Raw genomic sequence first — 15,765 nt, 5'->3', positions numbered from 1 at the left:
ATATTGACTTGGTGAAGATATCAAATTCATTTACAAAAAGTTGAATGTTTGAACTTTCAGATATTTACATTTTTATATATAAATGGTTGGGAGTTGGAAACTTAGTTCGATATATTTTTATATCTAAAATATTATTTGTTTATCAAATATTAAGACATATTTAGTTAAGGTTCAAGATTCACATTCTAATCTGACATATATATAGATGATTTATTAATATTGATTATCTTCAAAATTGATATCCAACACATGATAAAATTAGAACAATTCAGAGAAGATTTATATAATCCTTCATAAGTATTAAAGTTCAAAAATAAAAATAAAAACTCGAAAGTCACGTGATAAAATTAGAACAATTCAGAGAAGATTTATATAACCCTCCATAAGTATGAAAGTTAAAAATAAAAATAAAAATTCGGAACCTCCCCCGACAAATGTTTAGATTATATATCAATGTTAGTTGTCTTCAAAACTGATGTCACTCTGAAGACGCCCGATAAAATTGGAAGGACATATAGAGTATTTACATAGCCCTATGTAAGTAAAAAAGTTTACAAAAGAGTTGCATCAAGGTTTTCCACGCGCAGCAGTGGCCCGCATGGAAGTTTCAAAAGCTTCAACAAGGGAAAGCAAGGCAATTGAAGCACTGTAACTGTGGCTAAGCATGAGGAGGTTGAAAAAAAGGCATGGTAGTGACCTTCAAGTATCATCCGCCATGGTTTCTCGATACCTTCTGATGACATCCTTGTTAGGTTTCCTGTAGGTTTCTTCTATGTGATTTGCTACAAACATCCAAGTACTTATGAGCTTCTTTATGTTTGGGACGTTGTAGTTCTGGGCTATGTAAATACCACAGCCAGTTTCCAGCAAAAAAGAGAAACTGCTTCTTATCATCCCCATCGTAGACTGCTCTCTGTTACCCAAATTCAAAATGAATGCTAATATCCCTACAAAGGATAAAGAAGAAAGAGTCATTCAAATTCAAAAATACATTACTTTGATGCAAGGAGAAAGAAATGCCTTAATACATGAAAGTATAACCTTGAGAAGCAGCATAAACCAGACAACCGACTATAGTGGTGGCAGCAATGCCTAATGATTGACCATCTTGCATCAGGTGCTGTGAATTTCGCTCCTTTCGGTGCACGTGCTTACACACACAAGTAAAATGTGCCTAAGACAATTGTGAAATTTATTAAAGAAAGGCATTTATCAGAAACAAGTTAAGTTTCAGTGCAGGCTGAAAGATAGCATCAGCTTGCAATAGTGCAGATTTTGACTGACACAGGAATTTCTCCCTAATAACTTCTCTATGATAATAAAAACAAAGTTGCTAAACAACATCAAAATAAGTCAATTGGTCCCCAAATATGACAGACCTATGCATCGACAGATTACCAAAACAAAGTTTTCTAAAACTTGGATGAACCTTAAAGTTGGGCTGCTACATTGAGCTCCACCATTGTTTTATCAGGGAGGTCATCCTTCCTCCACACCCTCTTTTTCCTCTAGTTTCCTCTTCTTCATTAATATCTTTAAGAAACATAGTCTCGGTCTAAACCTTGCAATGGTAGTGACCAAAAACCCAATAACACAATTCAGTCCTTTCTCAGAAGATCAATATTTTTTACCTTCTAAATAGCAAATTTCTTTCATCAAGATAGCAATTACACAAAGTAAAAGAACTATAATGAGATGTCGAGAGCAAATGTGCATCTCTGAAAATTCCCCAACACTTGAACAGCTTCAGAAGTTAAAACTGGCTTCATTATGGAATTCTCTCACCTAATAATAAAAAAATATAAATAATTTTGCAAGTGGTCACCTAGACCCAGAGGACAAGACATATATTAACACATCAATGGCATGCATCGAATATAGAAATGGTGGAGCACAATTATAATTCTGAATACATTAAAACCGATATGAGATGAATGTTGGCACTTTTCCTATACTGTACTAAAATTTTAAATTTTGAAAATTTTCAGTTTTTGTAAATGTAGCATGGATCACTTCCAGGCTTCATTGATCTTATTGAAGATCTTCATTTTTCAGAAGTATATTTCCACGACACATATTGTACTTTCACATTTTGCCATCAAGAGTTGATGCATTATCATTTGAATCATTTTCAAAGACATACAAATAAAAGTAAGTTCTGATTTAAAGTTCATTCCATCTTTGCACTAACGAGTTAAAAAGCTTGAGTGATTAAGAATCTAGCAATATTTGAAATCCTAATAAATTAGGTCATTAAATGATTCACATGTATGATGGCTCTGTGGACAGGTGAACTGTGATTTAATGTTTCTTGTATTTTAGTCTTTCATACCTTTCTTATTTATAAATTATTGAAGTTGTTAAAGCTTAACTTTGTACAAAATATGGATTGCGATGTAGTAGAAGGTGGGTGTTCCTAATTTGCTACAGAACAAGAACGATTGAATAGATGAATCGTTGTTTCAGGTGTGAGGTTCCTCTTATTATACCAAATAGGCAGTAGTCCTACTAACATTTAGCTTCCTCTTACCTTAGTGTTACAGCCCCAGACACCGTGCATGACCATGAATTGTCATAGCACTGTGACACCACTACAAAAGACCAGTGGCAATGGAAAGAGAATAGCTCGACCGGGAATCAACACAGCAGAGGCTATAATACCGCAGGCAGATGCGATGCGACGATGATGGTTGTAACTTCACATATCACACCTCTCTTTTCTATTTCTTCTATTTGCCATTACTCTCGCACATTTATCCTGTCGAAGAGCAAGATATTGGATTTTTCTTGAGGTTTTCAAAGCCATCTTTTCTGCTTGGTTCAACATTTAAGGGTTTATTTCATCACCTTTTTTCCCTTTTTTTTTTTCATTCCTTTCACTTTTTTCACTTATAGCAAATTGCTTCTCTGTTTGGGAACGATTTTGGCTTGATTTGTCAAAGAAAGCTTAGGATTGAGTAACCAAAAATATTAACATTTTTCATTTACTTTCCTAACTCTTTTTTCGTTTTTTCTTCTTTTTCCTTTCTTTCCCTTTCCTTCGTCTGATTTTCGACATGCCATTTTAGTCGGGTCATTGAAGACCTGAAATTTTAACTTACCTGAGAATTCTTTATAAAAAGCACCACGATCTCTTTTGATTTTCCAAATCCCAAGATCTTCTTTTCTCAAAAGATCTTAGTCCCTGTCTCAACTTGGGTTATCTTTTCGACACCACTTGATTTCAGGTTCTTCTTTTCTTCAATTTTCTGTATTTTCATTGGAAATGATTGGTTGGGGCAATAGGGTTCAAGAACTTAAATTGTGTTCTTATGCATCATATTGTCATTTGCCTTCTTGGATTATCAAACTGGCAAAAGGAGTTTTCTTAGGCTACGTTATAAGCAATCAGTTCAATATAGGATTTTCCATTGGCTCATGTGTCTGTTTGACTTTTTTTTTCTTGACTGCATTATCTGTTTGATAAAAGAGATCTGGAAGAGGATTGTGGTCCATTTCTCAGATCTTACAGCATGCTATTTTACATGATAGACATCGTTCTATTTGATCCACACACAAAAAAGAATTTGCTTAGATGTAGAAAGAAATTTTATGACTAGCGGAGGCAGCATACCTTCTGAAAGGTTTAAGATTGCATGTGGGATGGAGTAAATAGTTTGCCATCATCGAACTATTATTTCTGTTCCATAACAGGCTCTAAAAACATCTGGATAGAAGAAGGTTTGCTAGAGCTAAATGTACATGTTTTCATACTGCTGGCACTCAAGGATGTTGATCAAGATAGTTCTTTTTACCTTCTTGTATGGTTAATCATCTATGTCTTTTAAATCGAAGATTTTGTCAAACGTTTTCTATCAAATGAAATAGAGTAGTCGTGAAACAATGTCCTCCCTGTGGTAGCATCAGAACTCAATATTTTGGAGATATGTTAGTACCCATACTCGCCTCTTATTGCAAGTAATTTGGGTCTAGAGTATATCTTGATCTGTTACACACTGCTTCATGGCTGCTGGTGTTTTCCTCTATGGTTTGCATTTAGGGTATGCGTTGGATTAATGTTCAGAATCATGTGAAGATATGATATGTATCAGCTTGTTAAGAACTTTTTTACAGATTACTTTTGCTCTACGTATCTGTATTGTTTGTGATCCATCTCAAGGTAGATAGAGCAATAATGTGGAATCACCATTAACCATTGTCATATTTTTCTTTCAGCCATCTTCATCAAAGAGAATGGAAGGGGGAAAGGATAAGCATGACGAATCTGATAAAGGATTGTTTTCGAACTTAGCGCATGGACTTATTGGAGGACATGGAAACCATGGGGGATATCCTCCACCACCCGGGGCATACCCACCTCCTGGAGCATATGCTCCACACGGATATCCTCCCGCACCCGGCGCATACCTACCTCCTGGGGCATATGCACCACATGGATATCCTCCCACGTCCAGCACATATCCTCCGCATGGCTATCCTCATCAGGGATATCCACCTCATGGTTATCCACCTTCGGGATATCTACCTACCGCTTACCCTGGTCCATCGGCTCCGTCGCATCATGGTAAGTACCACATCTTTAGTTTCAGGCAATATGCTTAAACTGCTTTAGACACACCATGCTATAATGATTAGTGCTGCATTACAAGAAGACCAATTGCTTGGATGACCAAAATATGCATGTTCCCTAAACTCGATAATAAATTGTGGACACAGGACATGGATCTAAAATGGGAGCGTTGCTGGCAGGGGGAGCTGCTGCTGCTGCAGCAGCTTACGGTGCTTACCAATTGATGCACGGCCATCATCAGACGGGACATGGAATGCCCCACTTTGGCCAGCATGGCAAGTTCAAGCATGGGATGTTCGGTGGGAAACACGGTAGATTTGGTGGCAAGTTCAAGAAGTGGAAGTGATCCACAATTGCTCGACTCCATCAGCCTTATCCATAAATCCATACGGTTTTTAATTTCTTGTTTCTAAGTTATATCTTATCTGCATCGGTCTCATTTTTTATATGACTGTGTTCAGGCTGTGTTATCGACCTTAGTACATTTTAATCATAGATATTTTTCTTGCACCTGCCAGTGGCATCCGTGCCCAATGATGCCGTTCAGTGTTGAAGAGTATACTTCTATTGCCTCCTTACGCCTTGCAAATGCATGCGCAGTTATGAGCTAAATTTTGATTTGGCTTGACCAACATGGACATATTTGTTAGTTGTACAATAAGCTCTCAGCCACTCACTTGTTTCAGATATTAGCTAAAACAAAAATTACTTGAAAATATGAGATCCGAGCCTAAGATCTTACAATGATGTATCAGATTCACTTATCAATCGAGGTTTAAAATTTCGTCTTTACACTTTAAATAATGATCTAATGGTGATATATCAAAGTATCAAACCTTACGTCTAAAACATCCTCATCCAATATATTTTTGATCTGATGATGGCATACTGAATCCAATATATCTTTATACCTAAAATATTGATTGGATAGTGGTGTATCAAATCTACTTAAAAGTTGAGAATTCGAAATATCATCAATTTTATTTAGATGATTTGTCAATGTTGATTGTCTTCAAAATCGATGATTCTTAGGAGACACCCGATAAAAGATCTACATGAACCCATGCAAGAATGAAAACTAAAAATAAAAAGAGTTGCATCAAAGTTTTCCACACACGACATATGTTTCAAAAGCTTCAATAAGGAAAAGGGCAAATAAAGAACTGTACCAGTAACTGTGGTTAAGTATGAGAGAGCTTCTTTATGTTTGGGATGTTGTAGTTCTGGGTGCTGTAAATACCACAGCCAGTTCCTAGCAAAAAAGAGAAACTGCTTCTTATTATCCCCATCTTAGACTGCTCTGATATCCAAATTCAAAATGAACGTTAATATCCCTACAAAGGAGCGAGGAGAAAGTGTGGTTCAAATTCAAAAAGAATGTTAACACCCCTAACAGAGAAGCAAGAAGAAAGAAATGCCTTAATACTTGAAAGTATAACTTTGAGAACCAGTATATACCTGACAACCGAGTATGGTGGTGACCGCGATGCCCAACAATGACGGTCTTGGATTAGGTGCTGTGACTTTCACTCCTTTCCGTGCACATGCTTACGACGAGTCAAATGTGTCTAACAATTGTGAATAATTTTTTTAAAAAGGACATTTATCAATACAAATTCAAAAGTTCTAGTGCAGGCCGAAAGAGAGTGTCGGCTTTGCAATTGAGTAGATTTGATTATCTTACGCAGAAATTTCTCCCTAATAACTTCTGTATGATACAAAAAACGAAGTTGCTAAACAACATCAAACTAAGTCAATTGGTCCCCAAATATGAGAGACATATGCATCTACAGAGTTCTAAAACAAAGTTTTCTAAAACTTGGATGAACCTTAAAGTTGGGCTGCTACATTGAGCTCCACCATTGTTTCATCGGGGAGGTTTTTCAGATGGTCATCCTTCCTCCACACCAGGGTTTGTAGTACCGAACTGTACCGCCCAGTATGGGCGGTACGTACCGGTCCGATAGGTTGCCGGTACACGGACCGCCTGTTACCGGTCCGAGTGCACTGTAGCAATGCTACATTACTCGGCGTACCTGGGTGTACCGCTCTGTCACGGACAAACTTTGAAACAGGATGTTTGATGTAATGCTTATATCTGTCCGTGTCTGTTGGCATGTTCATGCCTTGTACAGCATGTAGAGGGGCAGCCGAAGGCTTATAAGTCCCATTTTAGTTGGGTGGTGGCCTCTTTAGGCTTGTAAATAAAGGTTGTGTCATGTGGACACGTGCGAGAGCTTTTCGGTCTGTAATGGACCATTTTACCCTTTGTTGTGCCACTGTTCAGAGCTTGTAAAGTCTGTTTGTAATTTGCATTGTCTATAAAGTGTTTTTCGGAGATGTTTGCTTGTGGATCCCGATTGAGGCGTTCTCTCTAACCCGTTCTCTCTTTTGGTGGTCCTAAGGGACAATGGGAGGCTTTGGGGAGGCTGACCTTTGCGGACGGACACGCAAGGGTGCCGCACGACTTAGGCAAAACCAGCTAAGTCCGTGTCATATGGTATCAGAGCTGGACAAGCACTCATAGAAACACTTAGCATGCAAACGTGGGGGACCTAGCGAGACTGCGTTGAGGGCAGTCAGCACACGCGCGACCGCTTGAGGGAAAACGGGCATGGAGATGCAGGGAAAAGAGTCGCTCAGAGGAGCGGGCATCTGAGATTGGCATTCAGAGGAATGGCCAACCCTTCGCGTAAGAGGCACCACGAGAACAGGCAAGCTTGGAAGAATTTGGAGCGCACAAAGGTTGGGATGGCTGAGTTTGAGCTACGGCTCAACGTTGACAACTATACTTGATGGTGCTCTAGGCAAGCGAGGCGCTTGACAAGAATGAGACCATGCAAGGTGGAATGAGTTGCTCAACGACCAAAAGAGTTATGCAAAGCTCACAGAGGTGAGGGGAATTGCTAACTCGAAGAATTTGGTACTCATGCATGGGCTTGTATGCGGACGACGGAATGTTCGTGGCCATCCCAAGGCGACCGAAACTCGGCGCCATGGAGCATTGAAACTTTCTCTTCGGCATGTGAAGGATACGTCCGTCGGAGGCTAAAGTGTGCAACGAGTTCAGCATGTTGCTAGGCCTTGAGGGGTGCAGTGGGGGCTGTATTGACATGGAGTCGCAATCTAGCAAGTGCGTTTGCAGGAGGCAGAACAGTGCACAGTCTGTTTAGCAGATCGGAGTAGTCCAAGGGGATGGTGGTCTCCGAAACGAAGAGAGATGTTGCTCCAACGGGATAGTTATCCAGGAGGGATAAGTCCCGGCTCTCCAGAGGGAGAATCATGTGAGACGGACCTCACATGTTGAGGAGGAGTACCTCAACAAACAACAACTCCACGAAGCTCGATGGACTGAGAAAGCGGCGAGGAGTTGTCGCATGATCTCGCTCGAGAGAATGCATTGGTGGATGCATTGCGAGATTAAGTGGGGGAGCGACCTAAAGCAACTTAAATGAAGGCACACTTGGAGTCGATGTGGAGATCAGACTCAAGGGAGGGTTGACCCGTGGAATGGAGGGCACGAGGGCCACCATCGACTCAATGCAGAAGCGAGGAGCGGAGCAACTTGGGTGTAACTTGGCGAAGTACCCAAGCCGCATGAAGGGAGCCAGCATAGAAGTTGGAACATGGAGCAGAGGCACAGTGCTTTCCTTAGACGGAGGTCAAGGACATGGACTCTTGCAGAGGTAAGAGTAGGATCATGTTGTTCCATGGGCCATTCATTCTGTCGGAGTGGACTCATCTTGCATGGTGCCAAAGACGAAGGGAGCTTCTGGGCACATGCACCTTATCTCGGAGGAGTATTTGATGGAGGAACTAAGGTGACTCAATTTGCAGAGGCGAAGTCGAGTTCAGAAGACCTTAGCACGGGGCAAGAGGACGCAGAGGCGGGTACTCTTGAAGAATATGCCACAGTGTTGCCATTCGAGTTGCTATGAAGGAAGCAGTGCGCAGCGGAGATTGTGCTGGTAGGGGTAGAGGCCCAGGATCCAGACAATGATGCACAAATTACAGTGAAGTCGGTGGACTTCGGGAGCTACTAGGCGACGGACTGTCCTAGAGCGGTGCTTCATCTAGGTGTGACCCAAGAGTGGGTGGATGAAGGTCGATTGCCAAAGGAGCGAACAAAATCGAAGGTGGAGAAGACCCTGCGATGTATTGGCAGAGGCCACACATGGAGGGTTCACAATTCGAGTTTATTCCACAAGGATCAGAATGCAATGGAGATGTCACCAGGAGGCGACATGGTGCAGCGGATCGTGGTGGAACAGTTCGTGGCATTGCGACACACACGACATAGTCCCGTGAGGGATGAGATCATATGGAGGTATGATCGGGAGCTACTGGGAGCTCTGCTTTGGTGAACAACACGACGGCAAGAAGGGCTATGGATTCAAGGAGTGAAGGCCATGGTACCGCAGAGGCGGGTCTTCCGGGCGTGCACCGAATTTTGCATCGGATGAAAACCTTGGTCATCAGCATATGGGGGCTGTGTTCCACCAAGGGAAAAAGTTCGAATGCAGGTACCAGTGAGTTCCATGGGAGGGACTTGATCATGCAGAGGTATGATCGAAGCAGCTGGAGAGTTGGACTGCTTCAGAGCTCATATTCGCTTAAGGGAGCCCGACAAGTCAAAGGACAAGGTCGAGTAAGCGAACGTTGCTACCAAGGAAGCTAAGGAGAACAGAATCGGTGCAAACCCTATAATGTGATGGCAGAGGCCATGCATGGGAGTTGCAGTCTGTCTTTCCATCGACCAAACAGACTGCTTGGAGAACACAGAGGTGTTGAAGCAGGAGGTCGAAAGGGGCGAGGAAGCGACGGCGAGTCCAGAGGGACTTAGCTACCCAAAATCAAGCATCAGTCAGAATGGAGGTGGACTCAGAGGAGTGCCACGGAGACATATCTACTGATCGTGAAGAAAAGGGATGTAGATGCGAGGAGACGGATAGTAGGGCCATGGGCATGGCAGCGCCATGGTACCGCAGAGGCGGGACTTCCGTGAAAGTCATTGATCCCTTGCTCTCACGGAGGGAGAGCGTTTGGTCGTGAAAGGGGCCGAGGAGGTGGAGCATGCAGAGGCAATCTCTAAGTACCGAGACAAGGCTGAAGGGCAGAGGCCAAGAAACTTCGTAAGACCGGTGTCAACAAGTTTCTCATCAAGATAGCCGTAAGTGAAGGACTTCGGGTCATGCAAGAGTGCACGACCAAGGAACGAAGCAGGCAGTACGCGGTGCTGTACCTTTGCTACTCAGTGGAGTAGGCGGCAGGGTTGATGGAGAAGACGGTAAAATCCCAGAGGCGACCTCATCTATCAGAGAATTACTCCAAGTTGGGGTGAAAACTTCCTGCATTCCAGAAGTTCAATGGCATTGAGAAGGTGAATCACAGTAACTAACTCAACGCAAGGAGTGCAAACACTTCAAGTGCTTCAGAAGTGTGAGCAAAGAGCAGGCGAATACCAGTAACCAGCTCGATGCATGAAGTACAACCTCGAGGAGGCGGGCGAAGTCAAGTAACCTTTGCCTTCTCAACTCTTAAGAGAATGGGCGAAACCGAGTACCCCAATTCTCTTATCTATCCAGCAGAAGAGCTCTGCACAAGTTCAAAGACCCTTCGAAGATAATGAAAGACAATAGTTGTCAAATCCTCACCAACGGTGATCAGTGCTACTGAGAGTAGATTGTCCGCTTCATTTCCCAACGAAATGTCAATCGAAAGCGGAAGTGATGCGAACCTACTTGGATGCGACAACTAACTGAAAGAAGAGTCAATGAGCAGATTTTGTGGAGGAAGGACCCAAAACTTCAGAAGTTTACGAGGCGATGCTCGTTAAAGCTCCAACAAGCATCCACCCAGTTCAAGCAGCATGTGGAAATTTTGAGAGACTGGCGCAGTAAGGATGATCTTTTCCTTCATTTGGTGGATCCGCAGGAATCAACGAGGATCAACACAACTCAGCCAACCCCACACCAGAGTCAGAGTCATTGGCGAGTTGAAGCAGCATGGCGGATCAAAAGGTTCGACTACTCAAAAACAGCAGCGGAGAGCAGCTGGGAGCCAGGAGGCGCATTGCAGCTGGAGCGGAAGATTGAAGACTCAGCAAAGGCGAAAGGTTGCAGTGTTCACAAAGGCTTCGACGAGGACGTCGAAGGGATAAGTGGGGGAGAATGTCACGGACAAACTTTGAAACAGGATGTTTGATGTAATGCTTATATCTGTCCGTGTCTGTTGGCATGTTCATGCCTTGTACAGCATGTAGAGGGGCAGCCGAAGGCTTATAAGTCCCATTTTAGTTGGGTGGTGGCCTCTTTAGGCTTGTAAATAAAGGTTGTGTCATGTGGACACGTGCGAGAGCTTTTCGGTCTGTAATGGACCATTTTACCCTTTGTTGTGCCACTGTTCAGAGCTTGTAAAGTCTGTTTGTAATTTGTATTGTCTATAAAGTGTTTTTCGGAGATGTTTGCTTGTGGATCCCAATTGAGGCGTTCTCTCTAACCCGTTCTCTCTTTTGGTGGTCCTAAGGGACAATGGGAGGCTTTGGGGAGGCTGACCTTTGCGGACGGACACGCAAGGGTGCCGCACGACTTAGGCAAAACCAGCTAAGTCCGTGTCAGCTCGGTATACTATACCGTACCGGTACCGAGCCCAAGTCGAAATACCGGTATGGTACGGTATTGCGAACCTTGCTCCACATCCTCTTTTTCCTCAAGTTTCTTCTTTTCTATTATTATCTTTAAGAAACATAGTCTCAGTCTAAACCTTGTAATAGTAGTGACCAAAAACCCAATAACACAATTCAGTCCTTTCTCAAAAAATCAATATTTTCACATTGACCTTCTAAATAGCAAATTTTCTTTCATCTAGATATCAATTATACCAAGTAAAAGAACTTCGATGAGATGTCAAAAGCAAATGATAATTTGAGAGAATTCCCCAATGCTTGACCAGCTTCAGAAGTTAAAACTGTCATTATGGCATTCTCTCACCTAATGATAAAAAACATTGGTGACTTAGACTCAGAGGAGAAGACATATATTAATATGTCGATGACATGCATCAAGAACAGATATGGTGGAGCACAATTATAATTCTGAATAGATTGAAACCAAGATGACAACTGAGGAAACTTAAAGGATGTCTTTAATCTCATAAGAACTCAGCTTCCACTTTTCTTTATAAATTTGGATTTTGGATTGATGCATAACTTACCATGTCATAAGTAGGTCTTGTGAAACAAATGAAGCCTATCACGAGTTTCTTAATTCTTTGGATGATTTCCTATTCACTTACCGATGTCACTTGTCATCATCCTAGGCTCCTAGCAAAAATTTTAATCTGCTGACTTAACAGATGTGTCACCAGTGTCATCCTACAGCGTAGAAATTTCAATTAACATTCAACAAATTGTCTCATTTATGAAATAAACAATCCTTTTTCCATCTGCTATATTATCAGAGCAATATGAGATGAATGTTTGTACTTTTCCTATCCTCTACTAAATTGTAAATTTCTTCAGCTTTTGTAACAATATCCGATCTTTGAAGCGTCATTGATCTTATTGAATATCTGCATTTTTCAAAAGTTTTTTTCGAGCTCACTGTACTTTTACATTTTTCCATCAAAGACTGACACATTATCTTTGAAATCTTCAAAGACATACAAATAAAAGTGAATTTTGATTTTAAGTTCATTCCATCTTTACATTAATGAATTAGTTAGATACAACATCTCTTTAATATGGGAAGGAGGCTTAGGAAGGCTATAATTTTTTTTTCTGAAGGCTCAAATAACAAGTTGTCCCACCCACTATTTTGTGTAAGTTTTTCAGTTCTTAGCAAGGATTTCAATTGCTGATACTTGGACCATGTGCTTGAATGTCATCATTGGTTAAGTAAAATATCATATATATGGAATATTGTCAGACCCAACAAGGAAGAAAGACAAAGAAAATCCATGCCTTAATTATCTGTAAACTCTTAATTTGATTTTAACCTTTAGATTCTTTAAAAATTATATATTTATACAAGATGTTGCAAACTCACTTCACTATTCATCAAATTAAGACTAAAAAGCATACAGCATCTATGAAGTCTTATGCACAAGCACAGCACCTCTGTAACACACAAACATCAAAATTTTATCCATTTTTATAAAGAACTAATAATTCATGAAAAGAAAAGACTCAATCCTTGATGATATCATGGTTCTATAATTTATTTATACAAACCATGCATCTATCTCAAAAGATGACCCTGAACAAACCCCAAATCAGTGGATTCCCTTGTGCACTAAGACACCCTCTTTACCTTAGTCACCCATCAAATTGGTTAGCCAAAATCATTTAGTGTCATAACTCCATGACCTACGAGGAGCAAGTTCAATGACACCCGAGACAACGACTTAATTTGGAGATCATATTTCCAGGTTTAAGCAACAAAATTCAAGCCATAATGAGAAGTTCATGAGACACCCTACCTTGTCTTGGAACTGTATTTGACATTCCCAATTGGAACTCTAATTGAAGACACCACAAATCATTTATTAGATTTAACAATGACTTATTTTGAGATCATATTGCTAAGTCTAAGCACCAAAATTCAAGCCACCTTCCTTGTCTTGGAACTTTGTTTGGCATCCCCAATTGGGATTCTATGACATAATTGAAGACTCACTACAAAAATCATATATCAGATTTGTCAAATCTTACAAATTTTCAGCAGACAACGGAGTCAATGGAATAGATTTCAACTATAACTGAGGACAATGTGAAGCCCAAAAGAGCATGAATCCACGAAGAACAAACCCTACGCGGAAGAACACCTAACGATCCCAGGGTGCCAAGAATTCAAAGGGAAGGCGAGCCCCGGATCCTTTACATTTACGCCTCAATGGGGTGAAGACGCTCGTAAATGAACGCAGAACCCTGATCGATTCGGGAAAAGAAAATAAAATTACTAGGGTTGTGTCTGTTCTGTTCTGCTGCAGAGATCAGGTTCTGCTCCTTATTCTGTTCTTCCCCAAACCAGATAATGATCTTACCACAGGATAAACGAAACGACACCAGAAATTTAGAGGCCAGAGGGGTTCGATAGAAAACAAATCTCACCGGATCGTCGCAGCCCTCGAGACGGAGCCGTGACCGACGACAGCAGAGAGAGAGAGAGAGAGAGAGAGATGTTTCCAGATCCACCGCGAAGCGTGAACGCCGCCGGCGCCGCCTCGTCGGATTGCGTTCCATGCGAGTTCGGTCGGGACTACTTGGAGCACCGTAATGATGAACGGCCCTGCGAACCCGATCTGGAGCTCAGCATCCCGACGCGAATCTCGACGTCCACTTCCTTGTCTCGTCCTAAACGGGCGGGCGGCATCCCGGCGAATCACACGACGCCTTGTTAACCTGTCGGATCCGAATGGATCCAAATGTTCTTTGGTTGCCGACTCGCATCATCGGCTCCGAGGTTTTATTCGCTTGGCCGTGTTAATTGTAGAGGACAAAGAAGAACATAAAAAAAAAACAGAAAAAATCTCTAATATTTCGGAGAGTAGCAATTCGGAAGAGAATCCTATCATCTATAGTTTTCCTTCTTATTTATTAGGATTATTATTGTTTTGACCCAATATTCCATGTATCACGTAACAAAATTTTCGATAAATTTAACCACTTATCTTTTATAATATATATATATATATATATATATATATATATATATATATATATATATATATATATATGTGACGACACTTCAATCATAACCGCCTCGAGTACGACAGCCCAACAACAGTGTCTGGAATAGGGTCACATTATGATATACCTAAATAATACGCAAGCATTCTACGCTGTACGAAAACTGCAAAGCACAACATACATAGATAGCATCAAACAACTAATTTTATGCTTCAAGCGATTATTACAGGACACCGTAGACAGTAAACCCCATTCAACAACATCAAACGAACTCATGCATACAACCACTTGGATGAAGTTTTGTCCCATAAAGGAACGAACAAGAAACAGAATGCATAGAGAAGCCATCTCTGTCATCTTCGCCACTCGGTTGTCTCTCCCTGCATACAGCTAATCTATCTATTACCCCACTCTGCTGGATTATGGCATCAGATCTCTCGTATTGCTCGCATCGACTCTCGAACGCGCGCTCCCGCGACCTCAGATCTCTCTGTTGAACACATAAACGTACCTCGTTGCATCATCGATCTCCTTAACGCGCGCGCTGACGTCGGATCTCTCGCTCGGACTCATGAACGTGCCTCGGAACCGTATCGTTCGCATCATCTCTCGAGCTCATGAACGCGCCTTGGAACCGTACCGTAACGTCGTTCGTGCCTCCAGTTGTGTGCGTCTTCTGCGAGGGAGACCTGTGGTTTGCTATGTTCATCTTCCCTCATATATAACATGCGTCCTTATCTTCTCGAGCCAATTAATCGTCACGATGCTACGCCACTCTCTCGATGCTGGAGTCATCTCGTTCTCCTACATTATGACGTGGATTTGTCTTCTGTTCCAAGTTAACTGACACGTAGAAACGTCAGGAGGCGATCCGCTACGGCCTCGTAGACGTTACTCCCATCGATCTACTACCACGTAACGAGGTCGGTGGTCGAGGAGGGACAGGTGTCGAGTGGAGCGCGGGGATTGGATGGAGCTGCTTCCTGTGAAGATTACACCGGATCCAGGGGAGGAGAGCGGTGCAGGGTTCCTACGCCGCTGCGGTGACGGAGTCGGTGTCGGTCGGATCCTGCGGCGGGTGATCATAGCGATACCACGGGAACGCGGACAAACGATGAATCTTTGTAGGCGACGTCGCGTTTTGCACACCTACTAATTATCTTGTTTATGCTAAGCCATTAAATTATAATGTTATTAGAAAAAAAGCTTGAGCGATTAAGAATCTAACAATATGATGGCTCCGTAGACAAGTGAACTGTGATTTAACGTTTCTTGTATTTTAGTCTTTCATACCTTTTCTTATTTATAAATTATCGTAAGTTGTTAAAGCTTAAGTTTGTACAAAATACGATGTAGTATAAGGTGAAGAGATCCTGAATTCCTACAGTACAAGAACGAATGAATAAATGAATCGTTGTTTCAGGTGTGAGGTTCCTCTTATTATACCGAATAGGCACGAGTCCTCCTAACATTTAGCATCCTCTTACCTTGGTGTTACAGCCCCAGA

The 15,765-nt window shown here is 41.8% G+C and overlaps 2 protein-coding genes across 10 annotated transcripts; one reads left to right on the top strand and one right to left on the bottom strand.

Moving 5' to 3' along the window:
- Positions 1–387: 387 nt before the first annotated feature.
- On the bottom strand, positions 388–14,115 carry LOC103996817 (uncharacterized). Of its 9 annotated transcripts, none has more exons than XM_065081846.1 (5): positions 13,680–13,821; positions 6,029–6,138; positions 5,740–5,904; positions 1,042–1,174; positions 388–947 (listed from the first exon to the last, which is right to left on the bottom strand). In XM_065081846.1, exons 4-5 carry the CDS (start codon positions 1,112–1,114, stop codon positions 700–702), a joined length of 321 nt encoding a protein of 106 aa, XP_064937918.1. In that variant the 5' UTR covers positions 1,115–1,174; positions 5,740–5,904; positions 6,029–6,138; positions 13,680–13,821; the 3' UTR covers positions 388–699. The 9 variants fall into 9 exon arrangements, with proteins under 9 accessions (XP_064937918.1, XP_064937916.1, XP_064937919.1 ...); XM_065081844.1 differs by having other exon boundaries at positions 5,740–5,822; XM_065081847.1 differs by having other exon boundaries at positions 1,042–1,150; positions 5,740–5,822.
- On the top strand, positions 2,586–4,916 carry LOC103996816 (glycine-rich protein A3-like). The gene is made up of 3 exons (XM_065081842.1): positions 2,586–2,689; positions 4,216–4,564; positions 4,717–4,916. The coding sequence occupies exons 1-3, from the start codon at positions 2,684–2,686 to the stop codon at positions 4,914–4,916; spliced, it is 555 nt and encodes a 184-aa protein (XP_064937914.1). The 5' UTR covers positions 2,586–2,683.
- Positions 14,116–15,765: the final 1,650 nt, after the last annotated feature.

This window comes from Musa acuminata, chromosome BXJ1-9 (genome assembly GCF_036884655.1).
Source record: "Musa acuminata AAA Group cultivar baxijiao chromosome BXJ1-9, Cavendish_Baxijiao_AAA, whole genome shotgun sequence".
NCBI classification, from domain to species: Eukaryota; Viridiplantae; Streptophyta; class Magnoliopsida; order Zingiberales; family Musaceae; genus Musa; species Musa acuminata.
The sequence above is the reverse complement of the archived record's forward strand: the minus strand, read 5'-3'. Positions and strand labels throughout refer to the sequence as shown.